Raw genomic sequence first — 24022 nt, forward strand, 5'->3', positions numbered from 1 at the left:
CAGTGCCACCTGGGAAGCCCTTACTTCCCAGTGAAAGTCACTCAGTCATGTCTCACTCTTTGCAACCCTCTGGACTGTAGTCCATGGCATTTTCCAGGCCAGAATCCTAGAGTGGGTAGCCTTTCCCTTCTCCAGGGGATCTTCCCAACCCAGGGATCGAACCCAGGTCTCCCGCATTGCAGGCGGATTCTTTACCAGCTGAGCCACCAGAGAAGCCCAAGAATACTGGAGTGGGTAGCCTGTCCCTTCTCCAGGGGATCTTCCCGACCAGGGATCGAATCCATGTCTCCTGCATTGCAAGTGGATTCTTTATCAGCTGAGCCATCAGGGAAGCCTCAGAAGCTAGGGGAGGATGGGAGCTTCCTGAGCACCATCAGAACCTAGGGCACATCCCATCCATCTGGAGGAAGCTCCCCATTCTCTCCCCTGAGCCTCGATGGCATTATTCGTGAGAGAAAACGCCTCTGCTGTGTGGTCCCTAACAGTCCACGGCCAGGTCTCCAGGGACCAGCCACTCCGGAACCCAGGAAGAAATACCCACAGACCATGACCAGCAGTGACGATTAGGGGCCAGGACAAGCTCTGCCATCCCTTCCCTCATCCATTCATTTAAATGTTTTCCCTTTTCGAGTGCCTGGTGTGTGTTCAGAATGCTCCGCTTTTGTTAGATTGCAGAGTTGGGTCTTTAAAACGGACTTTTTGAAGTTCCTCGGATCCATGTGGACGAGCTGTGTCTGGGGTGGTGGGTGAGGACGGAATCGTTACTGCTACAAATATTTCCCCAGGCTTTAACTGATGGGAGATCCAGTTAACCAGTTCTGCATAATGGACGGATTCTTTGTTGCATTTTGAGCCCTGTATAATTAATGGATTATTGCAGTGTAACAACTGGAAAATCAAACTGACTTCTTTAAGTCCTAAAATCACAGCTTTGCTTCATCTTTCTCTGAGTGCCTTCTGGCAGGATATTTCTTGTCATTGGCAGGCAGATTCTGCCTGCCAATGCAGTAGGTGCAAGAAATGTGGGTTCAATCCCTGGGTTGGGAAGATCCCCTGGAGCAGAAAATGACAACCCACTCCAGTATTCCTGCCTGGAGAATCCCATGGACAGAAGAACCTGGTGGGCTACAGTCCAGGGAATTGCAAGAGTCGGACACGACTGAGCATACACACATTCATTCATTCGAGCATTTAGTTATTGTATTATTTTTTTTCTGCAGATGGATCATTTCTTATTCATGACTTTGTGTTTGTCTTTTCAAATATCGTGAAAATGTCATGAAAAATAGAAAAGGGAAAGAAAATTGTGGAGCATACGTTTGCAAACAGCTGATACTCGTCAGTTTTGTGGAACATACATTCATTTCTTTGTAGTAAGTGCATAATGAGATGGTTTTATTATTCCCTGACCTTTCAAAGTTTGAGTATATCCACTTTCTTCTATAAGATATTGTAACTGGGGAAATGTCTTTTTGGCGAGAATGCTAAAATGGTCCTTTTTAAAAAGTCTTTGCCATGGGGTGTGACTTTTGATGTTATTGCAGATTAAATTACATGTGAAGTCACTTTTATTTGAGGCTGTTATGTTTTAGGTCCTTTGGCTTAATGCAAGTAAAGATATAAGGGAAAAGGATGAAAATGCAAGAAAAAAAAAAAAAACATAATGCTACTCTGAGGTGGGGGGAGCAACAGATTTCTTCCCCGTTGTGAGTTAAATCTGCCATCAGCATGTTTTGTTAAATCCAATCAGTGTGGCTTTTTACATTATAAAAAAAAAAAAGATAGTGGGAAGTTGCTGTATAATACAGGGAGCTGGTACTCTGTGATGACCTAGAGGGGTGAGATACAGGGAGAGGAAGGGGGCTTAAGAGGGAGGAGATATATGTATATATATAATATATATTACATATATAATATATAACTATAACGAATTCACCTTGTATGGCAAAACCCAATACAACATTGTAAACCATTTTTTCACCAATTAAAAAATAAATTTAAAAAAGTGGAATATTTCAGAATTCAGTTCAGTTCAGTTCAGTCGCTCAGTTGTGTCCAACTCTTTGTGACCCCATGAATCGCAGCACACCAGGCCTCCCTGTCCATCACCAACTCCCGGAGTCCACCCAAATCCATGTCCATCAAGTCGGTGATGCCATCCAACCATGTCATCCTCTGTTGTCCCCTTCTCCTCCTGCCCCCAATCCTTCCCAGAATTAGGGTCTTTTCCAATGAGTCAACTTTTTGCATGAAGTGGCCAAAGTACTGGAGTTTCAGCTTCAACATCAGTCCTTCCAATGAACACCCAGGACTGATCTCCTTTAGGATGGACTGACTGGATCTCCTTGCCGTCCAAGGGACTCTCAAGAGTCTTCTCCAACACCACAGTTCAAAAGCATCAATTCTTTGGTGCTCAGCTTTCTTCACCGTCCAACTCTCACATCCATACATGACCACTGGAAAAACCATAGCCTTGACTAGACGGACCTTTGTTGGCAAAGTAATGTCTCTGCTTTTTAGACTTATGAGAGTATTAAAAATTCCATTTTCCACAGCCTTAACAGCACTTGGTGTTGCCTTTTCTTGTAATTTTTAGACCAGTCTACTTAGTATCACAGGCTGGCTCGCTGACATTTCAAGGCATTCTTTCTTAATTTTCAGAGTTTGAACACATTTTTGTAGTGCTTTTTGTTATTCAGTCCCTTGCACTATAAATCACCTTCTTACACTAATTGACCACTTTCTCCTTGAGTGTTCCCTTTCTGAGGTGTAGGACCTCTTTGCTGAGGCAGGAAATAATCCACTTTGGGTTTGGGTGTGAGAGGTGGACTGTAAAGAAAGCTGAGCCCTGAAGAATTGATGCTTTTGAACTGCGGCATTGGGGAAGACTCTTGAGAGTCCCTTGGACTGCAAGGAGATCCAACCAGTCCATCCCTTGAAAGTCTCTCCCTGAGTCCATGGCTTGTCTCTTAAACTGGTTTACAATGTCTTCTACAGAGCAGAAATTCTGGCTTTAATGTGACTTGACATACCAATATCTGGGCTTCCCAGGTGGCTCAGTGATGAAGAACCTGCCTGCCAATGCAGGAGAGACAGGAGACTCGGTTCAATCCCTGGGTCGCGAAGATCCCCTGGAGGAAATGACAACCCACTCCAGTGTTCTTGCCTGGAGAATCCCATGGACAGAGGAGCCTAGTGGGCTACAGTCCATGGGGTCGCAGAAGAGTTGTAGCAACTAAACAACAGGAAAATGCCAATATTTCCCTTACATAAGGTTTGTTTGTCGAGTGCCTTTGGGAAATTTTCTTAGTTCAAGGTCTTACAAGTATTTTCATTACTTTCTTCTAATTGTTGAGACACTTTCATTTACAAGTTAGATATACATTTTTTTTTTTTTTAGTTATTCATTATATTTGTTTTTAGTAGGGCAATGCAGGAATCTCTCCTCTCTTTCTGTCCCGTCTGCCCCACAGAAGTTTTCCAGCACCATTTATTGAGCGGCCTGTCTATATCCCACCCCATCAGTTTGCCCTGAATTTTTGTCATATTATGCTTCTTTTTTTTTTCTTAATATCTGTTTATTTGGGGGCTGCTCTGGATATTCATTTTTCAGTTGCAGTTCAGTTGCTCAGTCTTGTCCGACTCTTTGAGACCCCATGAACTGCAGCATGCCAGGCCTCCCTGTCCATCACCAACTCCCGGAGTTTTTACCCAAACTCATGTCCCTTGATGTGCATGGGCTGTTTCTAATCGCAGAGAGTGGGGACTGCTCCCTGCTTGTGGTGTGTGGTCTGCTGGCTTCCCTTGTTGCAGCGCATGGGGCCCTAGACCTGTGGGCTTCAATCATAGTGGACCGTGGGTTCCGTAGTTGTGGCTGCTGGTTCTGGAGCACTGGCTCAGTATTTGTGGCACGCTGGTTTTGTTGCTCTGTGGCGTGTGGGATCTTCATGGAGCAGGGATCAAACTCAGGTATCCTGCATTGCAGGCGGATTCTTAACCACTGGACCACCAACCAGGAAACCCTCATATTATATTCCTATTAACACCTCCATCAACTTCTCATCCCTCTTCCCTGTTCCTTTAGTCAAGCTGACTGTCCAGCATCACGTTGTTTTAATTACTATAAACTTTCTATGTGATGTATCCTGTTGTAATGCTGTTTAGTAGGAGAATTGCCCCCAACTTTTATTATTCTTCCAAATAGCATTGGCAGTTCTTGTACACTCACTGTCCATGTGAAAAAAATCACCATCGTTTCCAGTGTAAAGAAATACTCTATCATGGTTATGCTACATTTGCATTGAACTGATGGCTTACTCTGAGGATAATAAACATCTTGAAAGATTGTTGCATCTTCCCTTTAGTGGAAAGTGAAAGTTGCCCAGTCGTGTCCAACTCTTTGCAACCCCATGGACTGTCCATAGAATTCTCCAGGCCAGAATACTGGAGTGGATATCCTTTTCCTTCTCCAGGGCATCTTCCCAACCCAGGGATCAAACCCAGGTCTCCCACATTGCAGGCAGATTCTTTACCAGCTGAGCCACAAGGGAAGCCCAAGAATACTAGAGTGGGTAGCCTATCCCTTTTCCAGTGGATCTTCCTGACCCAGGAATTGAACCCGGGTTTCCTGCCTTGCAGGCGGATTCTTTACAAACTGAGCTCAAAGTCTATGTAGTCATTTGTTACATCTTTTTATGGTCTTCATAAACATGGTCTTGTTCATCTCTCTTTATAATGGGCTCTCATGTCTTATGATAGGTGCACTTTAGGTATTTTATGATTGATTGCTTAATTGTAAATTGTTTTTGTAATATAATGCTTGCTAAGGGATGTTTTCTAATGCTGTGTTGCTGGTATAGAGGGATGCATATTGCTTTCTTTGTGTATTCTTCTTGTCTTCTGAAGCTTTGCGGAACACTCTTCTTCACAGATTTCCTAAAGATTCTCTTGGATTTCCATGTAGGTAATCACAGTGTCTGTACATCATGATATTTCTTTCCTCTTCTACACTCATCGCTTTGAACATTTTTGCCTAATTGCCCAGCTCTCTCTTCCCATGAAATGCTGAGTGGATGGTGTATCTTCAATTCTGTTACACGATATTTTGCATGGAATGTGACTTTTGAATTGATTCACTTATGTATTGGGGGCTTCCCAGGTGGCTCAGTGGTAAAGAACCCACTTGCCAATGCAGGAGATGCAAGAGACTCTGGTTCGATCCCTGGGTTGGGAAGATGCCCTGGAGGAGGAAATGGCAACCCCACCCCCGTATTCTTGCCTGGTGTGAAAAATTGTACTGTAAACTGTTACGTGGTTAATCACATCAGGGAGGAAAAAGCTTTTCCTCCACCCTGTGAGTTCCATCGATAAGACGGTGCAAAGTTCACTGACAAAAGACAGAGGGACGAGAGGAAAAGCAGTGTTTATTCACGTACATACACTCCTGGGAAAGTGTTTATTCACGTACATACACTCCTGGGAACTCACACGCCAGGCGGCTCGAGGTGCCAGCATTTAGAGCGGATAGATCATCTTTGCATGGAAAGGGGAAGCAGGGAGAAGGGTATTTATGGAGGTATAAATAACATTTAGGAGGGATTAGTGGGTCTTCAGGAGCATTCATCGCAGGTTGGATGGATTTGTGACAATGTCCATTCAGGTGGGTTCCCTTCTTGCTGCCTTGCTGATGGGAGTTCATTTTCCGGGGTGCAAGGAGCCGTCCTCGAAGGGGAATTTATAGGAATTTACCAAAGTTGACATCTTTTGGGAGACTCTTTTCGGCGCAGCAAGGGAGGGTTCCAACAGAGCCTCTTTCCTGCATCTGTTCATTGTCGAATGTCTTCAGCTCAGAGTAGCTTTATTGCAGTGGAGGTGTATTCTGGATTTCTTCGTCCATGTTAGTAAATTTAATGAGCTTCCATCTGGCCATCAAAACTCTTCCCTCTGCTCTAAAGAGCCTACTTCCCAGGAGTGGGTCTTCCTCTCTGGTTCTGCATCAAGGTCAAGTTCAAGAGTCCTCAGCTCAAACCAGCCCTGACTCTGTCGCTGTTTGAATTTCCGTGCCTCACAAGTCATCTCCTGGTAGCAATTCACGTATCTGTGTTTTGGCATGTTTGTTTGGGGTCCGTCTTGTCCTCCAGAATTCAAGCCGGGAGGCAGCGCTAACACCCTGAAACAACCCTGACCTTGCGTTAGTTCCCCGTGTATGTTGTGGCCATCTTCCCACATTTCACCACCCCTAGACATTTACACCATCTTCCTCTAGTCATTTCTCCACAAATTCATCCTTCCTTTAAGAAAAAGGCATGTAAGTCCTAAGCACTTCTTTACGTCTTGATTTTTCCTATGGAAGCTCCTCTGTGCATGCAAACTATTAATTAACATGTGCATGGTGTTGCTCTGTTAATCTGCCTTGCTGCTGCTGCTGCTGCTGCTGCTAAGTCGCTTCAGTCGTGTCCGACTCTGTGCGACCCCATAGACGGCAGCCCACCAGGCTCCCCCATGCCTGGGATTCTCCAGGCAAGAACACTGGAGTGGGTTGCCATTTCCTTCTCCAATGCACGAAAGTGAAAAGTGAAAGTGAAGTCGCTTAGTCGTGTACAACTCTTCGCGACCCCATGGACTGCAGCCCACCAGGCTCTTCCGTCCATGGGATTTTCCAGGCAAGAGTACTGCCTTATGTCAGTTTAATTCACAGGCTCCCATTTCAGACCCTAAAAGGACAGAGGTTTTCTTCTCTTACTATAGCCACCCAGCGGAATGCTATGTGGTTGATCAAAATGATGCAAAATAATTTTTTGAGATGGGAAAATGATTATGATCCACTGTTAAATTAGAAGAAAATGATCAGTATGAGCTCCCTTTTGGAAAGGATACTGTGTATGCAGATATAATATTATATGCATATTGTATGCATATTTGGGCTTCCCTTGTGGCTCAGCTGGTAAAGAATCCACCTGCAATGCAGGAGACCCGGGTTCAAGCCCTGTGTTGTTAAGATCCCCCGGAGAAGGGAAAGGCTACCCACTCCAGTATTCTGGCCTGGAGAATTCCATGGACTGTATAGTCCATGGGGTTGCAAAGAATCGTACACAACTGAGCGACTTTCACTTTCATGCATATTATAATGTGCATATAAATATAATACATATAAATGTAAATTGGTATGCACACACACACACACACACACACACACATATATATGGTTTTTGAATATAGTATATATGTAACTGGAACAGGTAGCCAATTTAGGACATTGGAGATGTGATAATCATATGTTAAAAGAAGAATGGATGAAGTTTGTTTTGAAGACTCAGTTATATTTTCTTTTTGGAGATTTTTAGCTGTACTTTTATATGGTTTGCCATGCAAGGTTGAGCAACATATATCCAAAATTTGGGTTATATTTATATGTTATATGAAGTTATATTTATTATTTAGATAGGATATATCTATATACACCTGTATCTATCATCCATCTATAACTATCCCTATCTTTTTATCTCTGTCATCTGTCTATCAGTTCAGTTTGGTCGCTCAGTCATGTCCAACTCTTTGCAGCCCCATGGACTGCAGCACGCCAGGCCTCCCTGTCCATCACCAACTCCTGGAGCTTGCTCAAACTCATGTCCGTCGAGTCGGTAATGGCATCCAACCACCTCATCCTCTGCCGTCCCCTTCTCCTCCCGCCTTCAATCTCTCCCAGCATCTGTCTGTATTGGTGTCTCTATCTAGCAAGCTCATCTGTCCGTGTTTCTGTATCTGTATCTGTCTGTCTAAACATCTGTGTCTGTGACTTTGTCAGTGCCTCTGTGTATCTGTCCATTTACTATATGCCTGTTGCTTGTCTGTCTATAAATTTGTCCGTGGTTATCACTACATGGTTGAGTTATTAACTATCTAGATTTTCGCGTTTCTCTGTAATTAACATCTAGTAAGTTTCCCGTAAAACGATAAGCTGTTGCAGACTCTTGTCACCTGCCTTATGAGTTTGAAGTGAGAGTTGATCCCTGTGGGACCGTGTTTTTCTCTTTCCCCTCTGGGAGGCTCCTTTATGCCCATGTCTTTGGACTCAGCGTCTCTGACACACAGCCCTTCCTACACCTAGCTGCCTCCCACTGCCGGCTTCCTCCTGCACCACAAAGGCTATCATCCCAATAGATTCTGCCTCATTCTGTGTCTCCGACAAGCTATTTGAAATGTTGTCCTGTTCCGGGGTACTGCGCTTGAGTGGAAAAGACAAAGCTAAACAAGTAACTTCAGCCTATCAGTGACCACCATTGTGCTAACTGCCTGTTACAGCTGAAAAAGCATGATTCCTGGCTAACGGGAGCTTGCATTCTTGGAAAGCCCAACCACCCCTTGGTGTTACTTGCAAAGATCTGATAAAGACTTTCCAATTTGGGACATCTGCCTCTCCTGAAGCTGAGCGGTCCCGACCCTCTGGGGCTCCTTCCGAAAGCATCGTGGAAGCCCTATATAGTACAGTGGAATTGCAGGTCATCATGCCCTGCTCCTCTGGTGAAAAGCACACTCCTTGTCCAGCCTACTGCCTGTGGCAGAGAGTTGACCTCCTCATCATAGTTGAACGCAAACTACAGGGAATCTCAAAGAACTATGTCTACTATCATCACCAAGAACTCTTGGCTCGCTAGCTTGATGGCATCCTGAGTTGGGCTGCCCACCCTGCATTTGTAGACAGGGCACTGTTATTGTTATGAGCCTGGCAGCTTAGAGATGAGCCAGAGGGCCAGAGTGCTGAGTCAGGGCTGCACACGTTGTGGGTTAATCACCTGCGGCTGTGACAACTGGTGGTCAGATGGGTGGGCAGAATATGCGCTGTGTCTGTGTGAGTCAGCCAGACCCCGCGGGCAGGGCTTGCGCTGGAGGGGTATTTCCTGGCCTTGGGAGAGCCTCGAGGGGTTGGACAGATAGTTTTGTGCAGTCTGCAAAACCACCCAGCATTTAATACACAGAGAAGCCTTAAGTCCCTTCCTCCAGCCTACAGGTGATGTTTCTATGCAGCGGAGGCATAAGAAAAGCAAAGTAACCTGTTCCTTTCAACCGGGCAGCCCAACACGTAGCATATTTTTCTCTCTCTGTCATTTATATTGACCTGGCATGTAAATGACAAGATCTGGGCTGTTTTCAAGATCTTTTGAGCAAGGCGGCTTCCAGTGTTTGAGCAACACACAGCAATGACCACAAGGATGGGGAAAAAGGCTGCAAACACACCTTGCCTCTTATGTGCTTGAGATGAAATCAGATAGCTAAAGTAATTGTAAGAAAAACAGGGAAACAGGAACTTTGTGCAGTGATAAGCTCCTGATCTTTGATGGGGCCATGGATGTATGGGGGTGATGGAGAAATGGATGATGGATGGGGAGACAGGTGGGCCATGGAGGCATGGGGCCATGGATAGATGGGGTGATGAGGGAATAAATACTTGGGGCGATGGATAGATGGGGAGATAGATAGGGGGGGATGTGAAGATGGATAGATGGGGGAAGGGGAGATGGATAGATGGGGGATGCATAGATGGGGAGGTGGATAGATGAATAGATGGGGAGATGGATAGGTGGATAGATGGGGAGGTGGATAGGTGGATAGATTTGAGCCCCGGAATCCATCATGTTTAGGACTCTATTCATATATAACCCACTCCACCCAAGCCCCCCTTGTTGAGGGCTGCTCATAAGCCAGGCTCTGTGCTGAGCCCAGGAAGCGGGAGCTAACCCTAACCTCTGCCAGATGGAACTAATATTCGAGGGGGTGTTGGTGGGTGGCCTACTGGACCAGTTGGGGAAACACCATACCTCGCCTTGAGGGAGGCAAACACAGTGCAGTGAAGGGGTCCTTTTGTCTCGGGCATCCAGAACTTTCCAAAGAAGACTGTCGTGGTCCGTGCGCAAGGTGGAACAGGATTTCCAGACGTGAGACGAAATGACAGGAGAATAGACCTTATTAGAGTGGGAGATGCTGGTGGGACAGCAAGTGGGCTCGAGGGAGAGACGACCCCTTTTGCAAACTCATAGTCGATTCTTATAGCCTCAAGTCTCCCCTGGTGGCTCACGTGGTAAATAATCTGCCTGCAGTGGAGGAGAGCCAGGTTCGATCCCTGGGCCGGGAAGATCCCCAGGAGTAGGAAATGGCGTGGGTCACCATGGAGTTGCAAAGACTCGGATAAGACAGAGCACAAGATAAAAAATTTCCTACTGGAAGGGTGGCATTAGGTGATTGGTTAGGATGCTGTAGGGTGGGAACAGGGTGGATCTTTTACCTAATATGGGGTCAGGGACCTGGCCGGTTTCTATCCAGAGGCTCAATGCAACAGTTGCCATGGGGGTTGGTCAGTTCCACGTGAGGTGGGACGGCTCTCAGAGGCAGAGGCTGGGAGAGGCTGAGTGCTGTACTGAGCACTCGGGTTTCATTTCTTTGGCTCTGCAGGGTCCCTCGGGCATGGGAGGAGGGAAGTGACATCCCCTAATCCTAGTCTCTTAAGCTGGAGGATGATCCTAGCTGGGTCTGGGGAAGCAGTCTGGAGGATGAGCTTCTATTCCGAGCTCCAGGCCCCTTGAGCTGTGCTCTTCTTTCAGTGTTTGGGGAGAATGGACTCTACGTCCAGGGCCGTGTCTACCAGAGGTTTCCTGTGCCTGGCAGGGAGGAGGAAGGCTGGCCGCATTTGAACCACCCTGTGTCTCCGAGTCTGTGTTGCCTTTGGAACTGAAGTAACTGGCCCCGATCCCTCTTTCACGAGTAGTTTACATGGTGGAACAGGAAGCCAGCATCATCAGGAGACACCTTGACACAGGTTAAGTACCCTCTGGGTGCCTGGTCCCAACCAACTCTTGACACTGCTGTTTATCCTCATGTGACTCTCTTACAGGGACCCGGGCCATAGAGGTGATGGCTATGAGAGTAATCAGAATAAAGGCAGCTAAAGAACCGATGATGTGTTCATCTGCAAAGATCATTTCCTGAAAGGACAAAGCATCCGAGAAGGGCTTACGGTTTCCTGCCACGGGTTAAGTCATCTGTTTAGCACGAACCCTGGTACCACGGAGGCTGCTATCAGAACGCCTCTCATTTCTGTGTGTGCAAGACATTTTCTCAAAACCCCAAGGACCGCCCGGAGGTCATCCTATTTATCTCCTCAGCGCTTTTAGGAGCTGTCTGACAGCCTTGGGACCTGCGGTTTACAGATTAGGGAAATGGGTGGGAGACAGAGAGGGTCTTCCCTCAGGCTGCAGAGTCTATTTCTGTCCTGGCAGAGAGACAAGTCTTATTTTGGAAAACGCTCTCCATACAGTTGCTGTCACACTGCTTGGGGGGACAGCGGGTTCTCCCGGAAGGCTACCATAGACAGTTGGCATTTCAGAAGAATTCTTTCTATGAGGCTGACAAAAAAGAGAGAGAGAGGGAAAAAAAAAGATGACTCAATTCAGGAATGTGGAAACAGATAGACCATTGTTTCCTCAAGGCTTCACCGCCTGATTGGTAGTTGTTTGAGCTGCTAAACTATTTGCGGAATTCAACTTGCTTTGGTGGGAGGAATGCATTTCCTGGGTCTTTCAGCCAGGACTGCTGGAAATCCCATGGGAGTTTCTTGCCTTAGGGTTTGTTGTTGTTGTTTTCCAGTCATCTCCGACTGGTTCAGACCTCATGGACTGCAGCATGGGAGGCTTCCCTGTCCTTCACCATCTCCCACAGTTTGCTCAAATTCATGTCCATTGAGTTGGTGATGCTTTCTAACCATCTCATCCTCTGCCGCCCTCTTCTCCTCTTGCCTTCAATCTTTCCCAGAATCAGGGTCTTTTCCAGTGAGTCGACTCTTCTCATCAGGTGGCCGAAGTATTGGAGCTTCAGCATCAGGCCTTCTAATGAATAGTCGGGACTGATATCCTTTAGGATGGAGTGGTTGGATCTCCTTGCAGTCCAAGGGACTCTCAAGAGTCTTCTCCAACACCACATTTCAAAAGCATCAATTCTTCGGCACTCGGCTTTCTTTATGGCCCAACTCTCACATCTGTATGTGACTACTGGAAAAACCATAGCTTTGATTGTATAGACCTTTGTCAGCAAAGAACAGACACAGCCCAAAATGAATAGTGAGCTAGTGAAGTTGAGGTCAAGTGTAGAAATGATACAGATTAGGAAAATGGTGATAAACGTTTCTCCAGTTATGCAGTAAAGTGCCAAGTTCACAGGTTGACATCACCCACGTGTCTAACCAGGGTTCTTGCTGCTTTACTACAGTCCATCCTGTGGGCGACAGAGACTCAGCCCATCATGGTTCCAGAGTGTGCCATGGTGTTGAAAAATATGCACAATGTGAGTTGTGAGTTACATTTCATTTGAGGTGAAATAAGGACTGCAGTCTGGGAGACAGCACCTCAGATACCTCTGAGAAACTGCGTCGAGGAGGTGGGGGAGGAGCCGGGTTATATAGTTTAGCAACGAAGGGCAAGTAGTCTGAACACTGAAAAATTATTGTTAATTGAAAGTGAAAGTCACTCAGTCGTGTCTGACTCTTTGCGACCCCTTGGACTCCACAGTCCATGGAATTCTCCAGGCCAGAATACTGGAGTGGGTAGCCTTTCCCTTCTCCAGGGGATCGTCCCCACCCAGGGATCAAACCCAGGTCTGCCGCATTGCAGGCGGATTCTTTACCAGCTGAGCCACAAGGGAAGCCCAAGAAGAATGGAGCAGGTAGCCTATCCCTTCTCCAGCGGATCTTCCTGACCCAGGAATCGAACTGGAGTCTCCTGCATTGCAGGGTGATTCTTTACCAGCTGAGCTATGAGGGAAGCCCTAAAAAAGAAAAAAATTCCTTGCAAGCTCTTTTTTGTCCTGGAACATGAGTGGGTAGCCTTTCCCTTCTCCAGGGGATCTTCCCAACCCAGAGATGGAACCCAGGTCTCCCGCATTGCAGGCAGATTCTTTACCAGCTGAGCCAGAAAGGAAGCCAAAGAATACTGGAGTGGGTAGTCCATCCCTTCTCCAGAGGATCTTCCCAACCCAGGAATCGAACCAGGGTCTCCTGCATTGCAGGCGGATTCTTTACCAGCTGAGCTGTCAGGGAAGCCCATTGTTAATTAAATAAGATCAGATGTCCCAAGTTAAAGAATTTAGCCCTTATCTGTGTATGGGGAAATGCAAGAGTCTGGGTGCACTGAAGTCATTCCTTTTATCTGCCCTCAGCTATCGGGGACCAGTGTCCTGTGTGTTCACATCCTGGGTTTCCTCAGGGCTCGCCGTGGGGAGTGGCTGCAGTCTGATGCTGCTTGAAGACAGATGTCCTTTCCTTCCTGAGTTCCCTTGGGGCTCACCATCTATGGCGGCTTCGGGAGCTGGTGACTGTGACGTCCTTTGTTTACTGATATGGCAGGAAATATTCCATTTCTCTATGGCACAGAACACTCTAGAACCGATCACACTATTCCTGATGTTTATTTAGGCCATCCTTTAAAAAGTATGGTAAAATACACATAACGTGGGCTTCCCAGGTGACTCAGTGGTAGAGAACTTGCCTGCCAATGCAGGTGGCCCTGGTTTGATTGCTGGGTTGAGAAGATCCCTGGAGGAGGAAATGGCAACCCACTCCAGTATTCTTGCCTGGGAAATCTCATAGACAGAGGGGCTTGGTGGGCCATAGTCCATGGGGTTGCAACGTTGGACACAATTCAGCAACTAAACAGCAAAAAAAAATATATATATATATATATATATTTATTTATTTATTTATAATAGGGTTAGATAAATAAATAAATATATTATATATTTATATAAATAAATATATGAAATGGGCTGTTTGCTGTCATTCTGTTTGTGTAGCATTTGACTGAGAATATATGTTTCTAAGGAAGAAGAGCCCTGGGTTGGGAAGCTCCCCTGGAGAAGGAAATAGCAAGCCACTCCAGTATGCTTGCCTGGAGAATCCCATGGTGGGCTATAGTTGGCGGGTTGCAAAAGAATCGGTCGCAAATTAGTGACAAAACGGCAGCAACATACATAACATAATGTTACCATTTTAATCTTCTTTTAAGTGTGTAGATCAGTGGCATTTTTCTGACTACAATCTTTGTTTTATATCAGGGTATAGTTGATTTACAATATTGTGTTAGGTTCAGGTTCCAGCACAGTGGTTCAGTTATATATATACATGTATGTATACATATACATGCATGTGTAATACATACATGTTAACAGGTCAGCGGTATTAACTACATTCACTTTGCCTTGCAACAATCACCATTGCCCATGTCTAGAACTGTTCCCACCTTCCCAATCTGAAACCCCATAGTTATTTTTAAAATTAATTTTATTGAAGTACAGTCAACTTACCATGTGTTCATTTCTGTCGTACAGCAGAGTGAGTCTGTTATACATAGGTGTGCCTTCTGTTTTAATATTCTTTTCCGTTAAGCTGTATCCCAGAGTATTGAATGTAATTCCCCATGTTACACAGTGAGGACTTTGTTTATCCCTCCTCTATATAATAACTTACATCTGCCAATTCCAGGCTCGCAATGCATCCATCTCTCTTCCTTTTGGCAACTGCAAGTCTGTTTTCTACGAAGCTGTGGAGACTCCCTCCTCATCAAATGGTGACTTCTTATTCCTCCTTCGTCCTAGCCCCTCCCCACCCCCAGCCCCTGGAAGCCACACTTTCTGTAGCTCCGGATCCAGACTGTTCCAGGTACCCCATGTACACAGACCCACGCGATGCGTATCCTTTGGCATCTGTTTTATTTCACTGAGCACAGTGTTAAAGAGTAGTCAGAATATGCCAGCTCCAAAATACGCCAGCTCCGTGGCTCTGATCTGAAGGCCACTGAGAAGAAATGCATAGAAGGAAAGCAAAGCTCCCTGGACCCCTCCATTTGCCTAAAAGCGGGACATAGACTCGCAGTGACGTTCCTCCTCCCTTCTCTACCAGGAAAGACAAAAGTTACTCACCAGAGACAACTTTAGACCCTAGGAGCCAGGAGTCTACATAACACTTTCCTAACCGGACTTTATCTGCCATTAGTCAAACTTCCCCGGAGAAGGCAATGGCACCCCACTCCAGTACTCTCACCTGGAAAATCCCACGGATGGAGGAGCCTGGTAGGCTGCAGTCCATGGGGTCGCTAAGAGTCGGACACGACTGAGCGACCTTCCCTTTCACTTTTCACTTTCACGCATTGGAGAAGGAAATGGCAACCCACTCCAGTGTTCTTGCCTGGAGAACCCCAGGGACAGGGAAGCCTGGTGGGCTGCCGTCTGTGGGGTCGCATAGAGTTGGACACAACTGAAGCGACTTAGCAGCAGCAGCAGCAGCAGCAGCAGTCCAATGTCCCACAGTTTGATCTTGGGTGCCTAAAACTAGCCTCCTTTGTCCTGCTATTTCTTAAGTTGTTATTCTTTGTTGAAGACCCTCTGAAAGCCACAGTTCTAAGTCACCTCTTGTAGTTATTCGTTTTTCCTTGGTCTCTCCCATGTATGTACAGGAGGCACCCATATTAATAAACTTGCTTGTTTTCCTCTTGTTCATCTGTCTTTTATTACAGGGATCTCAGACGTATAGAGGGGAAATTCGTCTTCCTTCCCTACACTGGCCTCAAGGTTCAGCCCAGTTGTGGAATGAGTTACCATCTCATTCCTTTTTTAAGGCTAAGTAGGATCCCATCGTATGGATAAACCACATGTTCTTGAGCACTTAAGTCATCTGGAACCATTTTATGGGTTTATTCTCAATGGCAATATTCTCTTCCTCCAACATTTAACGTAATGGGATGAGAAAAACACACATCCGGTCTAACCAGTGTGTTTGGAGATAGAGGCCTTCCCAGGTGGTGCTAGTGGTAAAGAACCCACCTGCCAATGCAGGAGACGTAAGAGATGCGGGTTCGCTCCCTGAGTTGGGGAGATCCCCTGGAGCAGGACATGGCAACCCACTCCAGTAGAATCCCAAGGACACAGGAGCCTGGCCGGCCACAGTCCATACGGATAGAAAAAACTTGGCACGTACAGCTATACGGAGCTACAATTATCTGACAAACGGTATGTGTTGGGTTGGCCAAAAAGTTCATTTGGGTTTTTCTGTAACGTCTTTTGGAAAAACTGGAACACGTTTTTTTTGCCAACCTAATAAGTGGTGATATCTATTGGAATATGTTTCTCTTGCAGGGGCAAAAGTTTATTTAATGGGATTTAAGGACAACACAGAAAAAGCCAAAAGCCTTCCAGTTTTACCTTCGGAACATTATAACTCAGTTGTTGTACTTGCTTATGGTTTGAAAGATCATCACAAGTATATCTGTGGGCATAATGTATGTTAGAGTAGACCTCTCTCTACAAGGTCAAGTGATTTACCCCTTTGAAAAGGTCCAGCGGGAGTATCTGCAGGTCCCCATGTCATAATTATCGATAATTTTCCAGTAGTGCAGTACGCATTGCTCAGTGAAGTACCCTGGGGGAAATTGAAGAAGAAAACGGAATTGTTGGAGGGCTGGTTAAGTCAGAGAGCTGCCTCTTCATGGTTAGAGATGAGAGCACTGAGGTCTATCCTTGCTATGTAAACAAGCAGACAGAGCCCACGTGGTGAATTTCCCGGCAGAACGTCTGCAATATCGAAAGGGGAAAAATAAACTCAAAAAAGACCCCACCATACATAGCATCACCGGTAGCTTTCAGAAATGGTGTGAGTGATCCAGGTCATAGTTTAAACAACTCCCTTATGATTTTGATGTCCTCTAGGTTGAGACTCTGGCTAAACGAAGACTATAAACACAGGTCTTCTGAACTCTGATTGTAGAAAAGGTAAAGAAAAAGAAGAAAAAAAAAACCTGTTTAATTTCTCTGCATCCACCAAGAGAAAGATGGACGCTAGGGAAAACTAAAGGAAATCTGTGAACCCAAACAGAATGAAGAATATGTTTGTAAATGTGACTGCTTGTTAAGTATTCATAGAAACTTCCTGTGTGATATATAAAGGATCAGCTTTAGCAAAGAATATGTTTGTAAATGTGACTGATGGTTAAGTATTCATAGAAACTTCCTGTGTGATGTATAAAGGATCAGTTTTATAAAATAGTTCTTAAGGGGGAAAAAAAAACCAATGAGGACCACAGTTTCCACTTCTTGACCTAAAGTCAAGTAACTATGGAATTTGCTTCATTTTGGTATGGTTGCTCCAGAAATGTTCTCAGCGTAAATCAGTGATAAAAGTTATATTTATCTATAAAATGGCATACCTCTTTCCTCTCAACTGTAATAACTATATGGAACTTGCAATGTCTGTAGATGTAAAGGCATTGCGGTCAGAGCTAGCAAATCAATATGTTTTTAATGAGTCTTCGCTTCTCTACCGAATGTTTTTGATATGTGGTTGGTTTTAAAGGATACCTCAGAAATTGGCAAGGTAAAAAAAATAAATACACAGTACAAGAGAGAATTATGTAACCATAGCTTATTTTCAGTATGATGGAGTGCTTCTCTTAAGAAGCAGGCAAAATGAAAACTCAGTGGGGTCCATTAATTTGGCATGATATTTATCTGGCTAATTGTGTTTTGTATCTGGTTAATTGTGTCCAATAAAAACGAATTGTATTCTTTGAATACGCTTTAAGTATTTTTTAGATATGACCTAAGAATTTGGGGCCGCTATTTCACATGTTAAATATGCTTCTGTGGGGAAAAAAAAAAAAAGTTCAAGTAATATAGTTTTGTTTAAAGCCCCCAGATTTAATTAACAGATTATTCTGAAAACTGTTACTATGAAGATAAGAGCAAATGGAAAAACACACAGCTGTGTATGTATGCACACACACACACACACACACACCGCACACAACCCTCTGGAGAAAGGGTAGGCTGCCCACTCTAGTATTTGTGGGCTTCCCTGGTGGCTCAGATGGTAAAGAATCCCCCTGCAGTGCGAGAGACCCCGGTTCGACCCCTGGGTCAGGAAGATTCCATGGAGGAGGGCATGTCAACCCACTCCAGTATTCTTGCCTGGAGAATCCCATGGACAGAGGAGCCTGACAGGCTACAGTCCATGGGGTCACAAAAAGATAGGATCATCCCGTGATCATTGTAACATTTCGCTGAGAATTCAGCACAGATATTTATACATATTGATACATTAGCCCTTATTCTTTCTGAGTCCATCCTGAGATGAAAGAAAGAAATAACTGTAGCAGTGAAAATTCTTTGAAAAAATAAGATACCTGGAAGACTACCTTGGATAATTGAAAATTAACTCTTTGGGGCATAATAGAACACGGTACATTTTCAGCTAAATTAAGGAGAAAAATATGTTGCCTCTTTGGGAAGATGCTTGAATTGCAAAACAGCATTTTTTTTTCTTTAATTAATAAAAAGATATTTACTCATTTATTTTATTTGGATGGTGCTGGGCCTTCATGGCTGCACATGGCCTTTGCCCAGTTCTGGCCAGCAGGGGCTCCTTTCTGGATCAGGGTGGGCAGATTTGTCATCGTTGTGGCTTCTCTCGTTGCAGAGAGTGGTCTCTGGAGCTTGCGGGCTCCGTAGTTGTGGCTCACGGGCTTAGCTGCTCTGTGGTCTGTGGGATCTTCCTGGACCAGGGATGGAGCCCGTGTCTCCTGCTTTGGGAGGTGGATCCTTAACCACTGGACCACCAGGAAAGTCCCAAGGAGCAACTCTGATAAAGAATCATTTTCCTCCCCACAAGCCAGCTTGGGATGAGTAATACAGTAAGTGTGTAGGAGTGACTTTGCCCTTGGACACCTTACCACCCTTAAGTTCCAGTCATACAGTAGGTGCTCAGTAAGCCTGAGCTCAATCAGTGAAGGTACTTTAGTAGTAAACATCCATGCGGAAGCTGCAAGCTGCCAATGACAAGCATACCTACGCAAGCTCCTTTAAACACGCGGGGTCACTATCTCCTCTGAGTCCGGAGAACGGCAGGCTATTGGCTTCTATTATAGCGGCTACTTCATCATAGCCTTAGGCAGTTGCCAGTGGCAACCAGAGCTTCCCCATGCACATCTTGATATCACTCCATCCTGAAAATCTCTTTTTGTGACTCACTGGCCCCACATGAATCTATCATCCTTGGAGCAAGGGTTGTGAGATGATCAGACTTGGTGCTCTGAGATGGAATAGAGGTTGCCGCCACTTGCCCCCAGGCTGACTCTGCTGGGCTCTCTCTTCTAGGAAAAAATATATATATAACTTGTTAGACTCACAAGGTCTCATTTGAGGGTAGTGGTCATGTAACAAGCTGGGGTGTAGGGAAGTCTGAAGATACAAGAATGTAGAGGGTTTTTCCGAAAGTGATTGTTAGTTCATGGCGGCCTGAAAGAGAACTAGGGCCAGTTTTTTTTTAATTAATTTTAATTTTGTATTTAAGGATCATTGCTTTACAATGCTGTGTTGGTCTCTGCTGTACAATGAAGTAGATCGCCTGTACATATACATATATCCCCTCCCTCTTTAGTTTCCCTACCACCCCCGATCCACCCCTCTAGGTCATCACAGAGCCCCGAGCTGAGCCCCCTGTGCTATCCAGCAGCTTCCCACTAGCTGTCCGTTTTAATCATGGTCGTGTGTATATGTCAATGCTACCTGTCAATTCGTCCCACCCGCCCCTTCTCCCAGTGTGTCCACATGTTCGTTGCAGTGCTATCTCTCATATCCAGGACTTGGAACCAACCTCAGTGTCCATCAACAGATGCATGCACAAAGAAGATGTTCAGTTCAGTTCAGTCGCTCAGTCGTGTCCGACTCTTTGCGACCCCATGGACTGCAGCACACCAGGCTTCCCTGTCCATCACCAACTCACTCAAACTCACGTCCATTGAGTCGATGCCATCCAGCTTTTTCATCCTCTGTCGTCCCCTTCTCCTCCTGCCCTCAATCTTTCCCAGCATGTTTCCCAGCATCGGGGTCTTTTCCGATGAGTCAGTTCTTCCCATCAGGTGGCCAAAGTATTGGAGCTTCAGCTTCAGCATCAGTCCTTCCAATGAATATTCAGGACTGATCTCCTTTAGGATATACATACATATGATGGAATATTACTGAGCCACAAACAAGGAATGAAATTGGGTCACTCACAGAGATGTGGGTGTCAAAAAGGGTGAAGTAAGTCAGAAAGAGAAAAACAAATAATGTATGTTAACACACGTATGTGGAATCTGAAATCAGGGTACATACAGATAAGGCCAGATGGTTTTAATGGCTGATTCAGAGATGTGTCCATGTTGAGTTTCATTCACGTTAGTCATTTCAGATAAGCTTAGTGCCTAGCCTTGTGCTTGAAATGCAGATTCTTAGAGATTCCAACTCGACTGAATGGAGACTGTTCTTAAAGATGAGAGGCACTGGAATCCAAACTATGTAGGAAGCAGACTTTGGGGTTAAAAGCCCAAAAGACAGCCTTCATTTATAACAGTTAACAGGGATTCAGAGTTTCTCCTCCAGTAACATTTCTAGCTGAGTATTAAAAACAGTAGAAAAACGCCTTTACTTCCCGTGGTTTATCATTACTTACTCAAAACATTTTTGCCTAAGAATAAAAAATTTTCATAAGTGGAGATCTTTATTCATAATCTAGAAATAAATAATGTGAAAAATCATAATAAATAATATGCAGTAGATCATAATAGATGTTGATATACATCCTCTTGTTTAGTCCTTAACATAACCCTTTGCAGAAAACAGAACTTGGAGTGTTTCTGTTTATCACCCGTCTGTCTATATGTGTCTATTCCTCTCCGTCATCCATCCATCTAAATCTGTTTCTCTTTTACTGTGCCCCCTCACCCCATCCCCTTCCCAACTGGGTGTGAGGGAAAAAGCTTTTCCCTTCTATTGTCTTACAATCTGTTTATGGAGGCTTGTGAATTAAACTGACAAAAGACGGATTAACAGGAGACGGACAGGTTTCTTTACTGATGCTAATGTTTTTATGTGCATGAGGGCTTCACAGAAAGAAGTGAAAACCCAAAGTGTGGTTACGTGGGGGTCTGGGGTATGCTTTATACACCACCTTAATGGAAGATGATGAATTAGTGGCTCAGCTGATGGGAAAAAAAAAAAAAACCCGCCTGCAATGCAGGAGACACAAGAGACGTGGATTCGATCACTGGGTCACGAAGATTCCCCTGGAGAAGGAAATGGCAACCCACTTCAGTATCTTTGCCTGGAGAATCTCGTGGACAGAGGAGCCTGGTGGGCTACAGTCCATGGGGTCGCAAAGAGTCGGACACGATTGAGTGCAGAGGCAGGCATGCAGGACCGGACAAAGAAAAAGATACCTGGGCTCCCAGGGCTGGTGAACTGTAGGCAGAGACGTAGGAGTGGCGGTTCTTAGCAGCCAGTGCTCGTGAGTGGTAGTGAAGGGTTCTTTAGGAAGCTTGTTATGCAAGGTAAGAGTCGTTCACCTCTTCTGGTATGGGAGAGGAGAACGCCTTTACAGATGGGAATTTATGTCACCTTCTCAAAGGGAAATTTATGCCCTGCTTTCAGGCAGAAAGGGGTTGGGTGGAGACTTCTTCCTGCTTCTGCTGCTTATCTGTTCCTTTCGTCTTAAAATTACCCTTATGCCAAAGCGGCATGTTTGGGGGTGCATAGTCTGATCTGTCTGTCTGCCCATTCATCCATCCATCCATCCATTCATCCATCTACCCATCCATCCATACATCTCTCTATCCATCCATCCACCTATCCATTCATCCGTCTGTCTGTCCATCCATCATCTCTATTTATCTATCCATCCATTCATTTGCTTTACTCTATCATCTGTCTGTGTATTTATGTATACATGTATACACGTATTTATGTATACATCCTTATGTATACAGCTATCCATCTGTTTGTGAATTCAAAAGCTTTGGCTCCCACAAAATAGTTACATGCTTACAGATGCAGAGTCACTATGGGAATGCTTGGTCCTGACTCTCACTGGATATAGTAAGACATTTCTATCACGAGTGTCTGCAGAACTGAGAACTTAACCCCATAGCAATTAGGTAAAAGAACTTGAAAAGTAAGTCTTGTTTCCTATCTTCTGGTGCAGTGCATCTTTAGTGCATCAGTTTTCCCTTGCTATTTTGAATTTTTAGAGTTAAGAAAGGTTTGCTTCCTCGGGCTTCAGTGACGCGGTGGCAAGAATCGCTCAGTCGTGTCCGACTCTTTGCGACCCCATGGACTGCACAGTCCGTGGGATTCTCCAGGCCAGAATACTGGAGTGGGTAGCCTTTCCCTTCTCCAGGGGGTCTTCCCAACCCAGGAATCGAACTGGGGTCTTCTGCATTGCAGGTGGATTCTTTACCAGCTGAGCTATCAGAGAAGCCCACAGTGACATGAAAGCATCAATATCAACTTCTCATCTTTTACTTGTTCCTAGGCCACAGTTTCCCCTCTCCCAAAGAGAGAGGAACTCAGAGATGCTCAGAAAGCGAAGGATCACACAACATGTTAGATGTCTTCTACCACTGTGTGGACCAAAGGAACCACAGAATCGCGCAGCCATGCACTTGAGAAATAGCGTGTAGCTCTAAGAAGAAGCTGTGAGTGCCCATTGCGTTTTAAACCCCCGATTCCTGGAAACCTACTTTCTCAGCTCAGCCTTTACTCCGTGGCTCCTGCTCGGCTCCCTGCGGCAGATTATGTAAGTCACCGGGGCCCAGCGGCTCGTTATCCCAGCCTTTTCTGCCGTGCCGACTCCGCTGTCTTGACCCACTTCTCGGTCCTGAGGTTGAAAATAGCTCTGCCCCCTTTGAAGCAGAAGAAAGGAGTGCTAGGCGCTCCTGAGAAGGGGACCACGCTTATGCAACAAGATGTATGTTCCACTTCTTTCTCCATCCATCTAACTGTGGTGTCGGGGTCACACGCGCGGAATATCGACTTCGTACTCAACATACGTAGCACATTAGTGTCGACACAGTGCCCACACTTCTTTATGGTGTTCATGACTTGCTCATTTCCTGAGACAAATGTCATCATCACTCTTTGTTGTAAGAACTATATTTTTTTCCCCTAAGGGAAATTTCCGGCTAAACCCCTCTTCTTGGTTTTGAATGAATAAATAAGTCAGCTACATTGGAGTCCATCACATGTGTTTGTACAGATGGAGGAAAATTGTGACTGTGCTTCCTTGTGGTTGTTGTTTAGTTGCTAAGTCGTGCCTGACTCTTTGCAACCCCCTGGACTGTAGCCCACCAGGCTCCTCTGTCCATGGGATGCTCCAGGCGAGAATACCAGAGTGGGTTGCCATGCCCTCCTCCAGGAGATCTTCCCGACCCAGTGACTGAACCCATGTCTCCTTCATTTGGCAGGGAATTCCTTACCACTTAGCTACCTGACTGTGCTTGCCTGCCTGCCAAGTCACTTGAGTCGTGTCCGACTCTCTGCGACCCCGTGGACTGTAGCCCGCCAGGCTCCTCTGTCCATGGGATGCTCCAGGCAAGGATACTGGAGTGGATTGCCATGCCCTCCTCCAGGGGATCTTCCAGACTCAGGGATCGAACTCACCTCTCTTATGTCTTCTGCATTGGCGGGCGGGTTTTAGCACCACGTGGGAAGCCAACCTGACTGTGCTTCGGGGAATAAAAATGAAGTAAGTAAAAAAGTCCCAAAGTTAACGAAAAGAGTGCAGCAGACATTAATCTCTAGTATGCTTTTTTCTGCATCCGTCAATACTTAGCTTTTCTTTAGTGTTTTTTGTTTCTTTTTTTAATAAGTACTGATTTCACAAAGACAGTTTGAGCTTGAAATGAGCATTGGGTGTGAAACCCAATGGGTTTTTCGAGCATTGGGTTTTTCCATGGTTCAAAACCACATTGACTCATATTATTGACACTTGATGCTGGGTCAAGTGGAAAGCCCTTAGGCATCTTTGCGTTTTGAACTTCAGTCTGTTCGCACATCCCGCCACACTCCATAGGGGCTTCCCTAGTGGCTCAGATGGTTAAAGAATCCACCTGTAATGCGGGAGACCCGGGTTCAATCCCTGGGTCAGGAAGATCCCCTGGAGAAGGGAATGGCAACCCAC

General features: G+C 45.4%; 1 protein-coding gene across 2 annotated transcripts in view; it reads left to right on the plus strand.

Annotated features, from left to right (window-relative positions):
* The window catches only part of LOC145536931 (pseudouridine-5'-phosphatase-like), a 292667-nt gene that overhangs the window by 263017 nt on the left and 5628 nt on the right, over nucleotides 1-24022 (plus strand). Inside the window, exon 6 of one of the 2 annotated variants that reach the window (XM_081567236.1) lies at nucleotides 22376-23070. The exons of the other annotated variant lie outside the window; for it this stretch is intronic. Coding sequence (XP_081423362.1) covers nucleotides 22376-22523 — 148 coding nt within the window. The 3' untranslated portion in view covers nucleotides 22524-23070. Of the gene's footprint in view, nucleotides 1-22375; nucleotides 23071-24022 lie in introns of those variants that run through there. 2 annotated transcript variants of the gene reach the window in all.

Source organism: Giraffa tippelskirchi, chromosome X (assembly GCF_054371585.1).
Source record: "Giraffa tippelskirchi isolate mGirTip1 chromosome X, T2T-mGirTip1v1.2.pri, whole genome shotgun sequence".
NCBI classification, from domain to species: domain Eukaryota; kingdom Metazoa; phylum Chordata; class Mammalia; order Artiodactyla; family Giraffidae; genus Giraffa; species Giraffa tippelskirchi.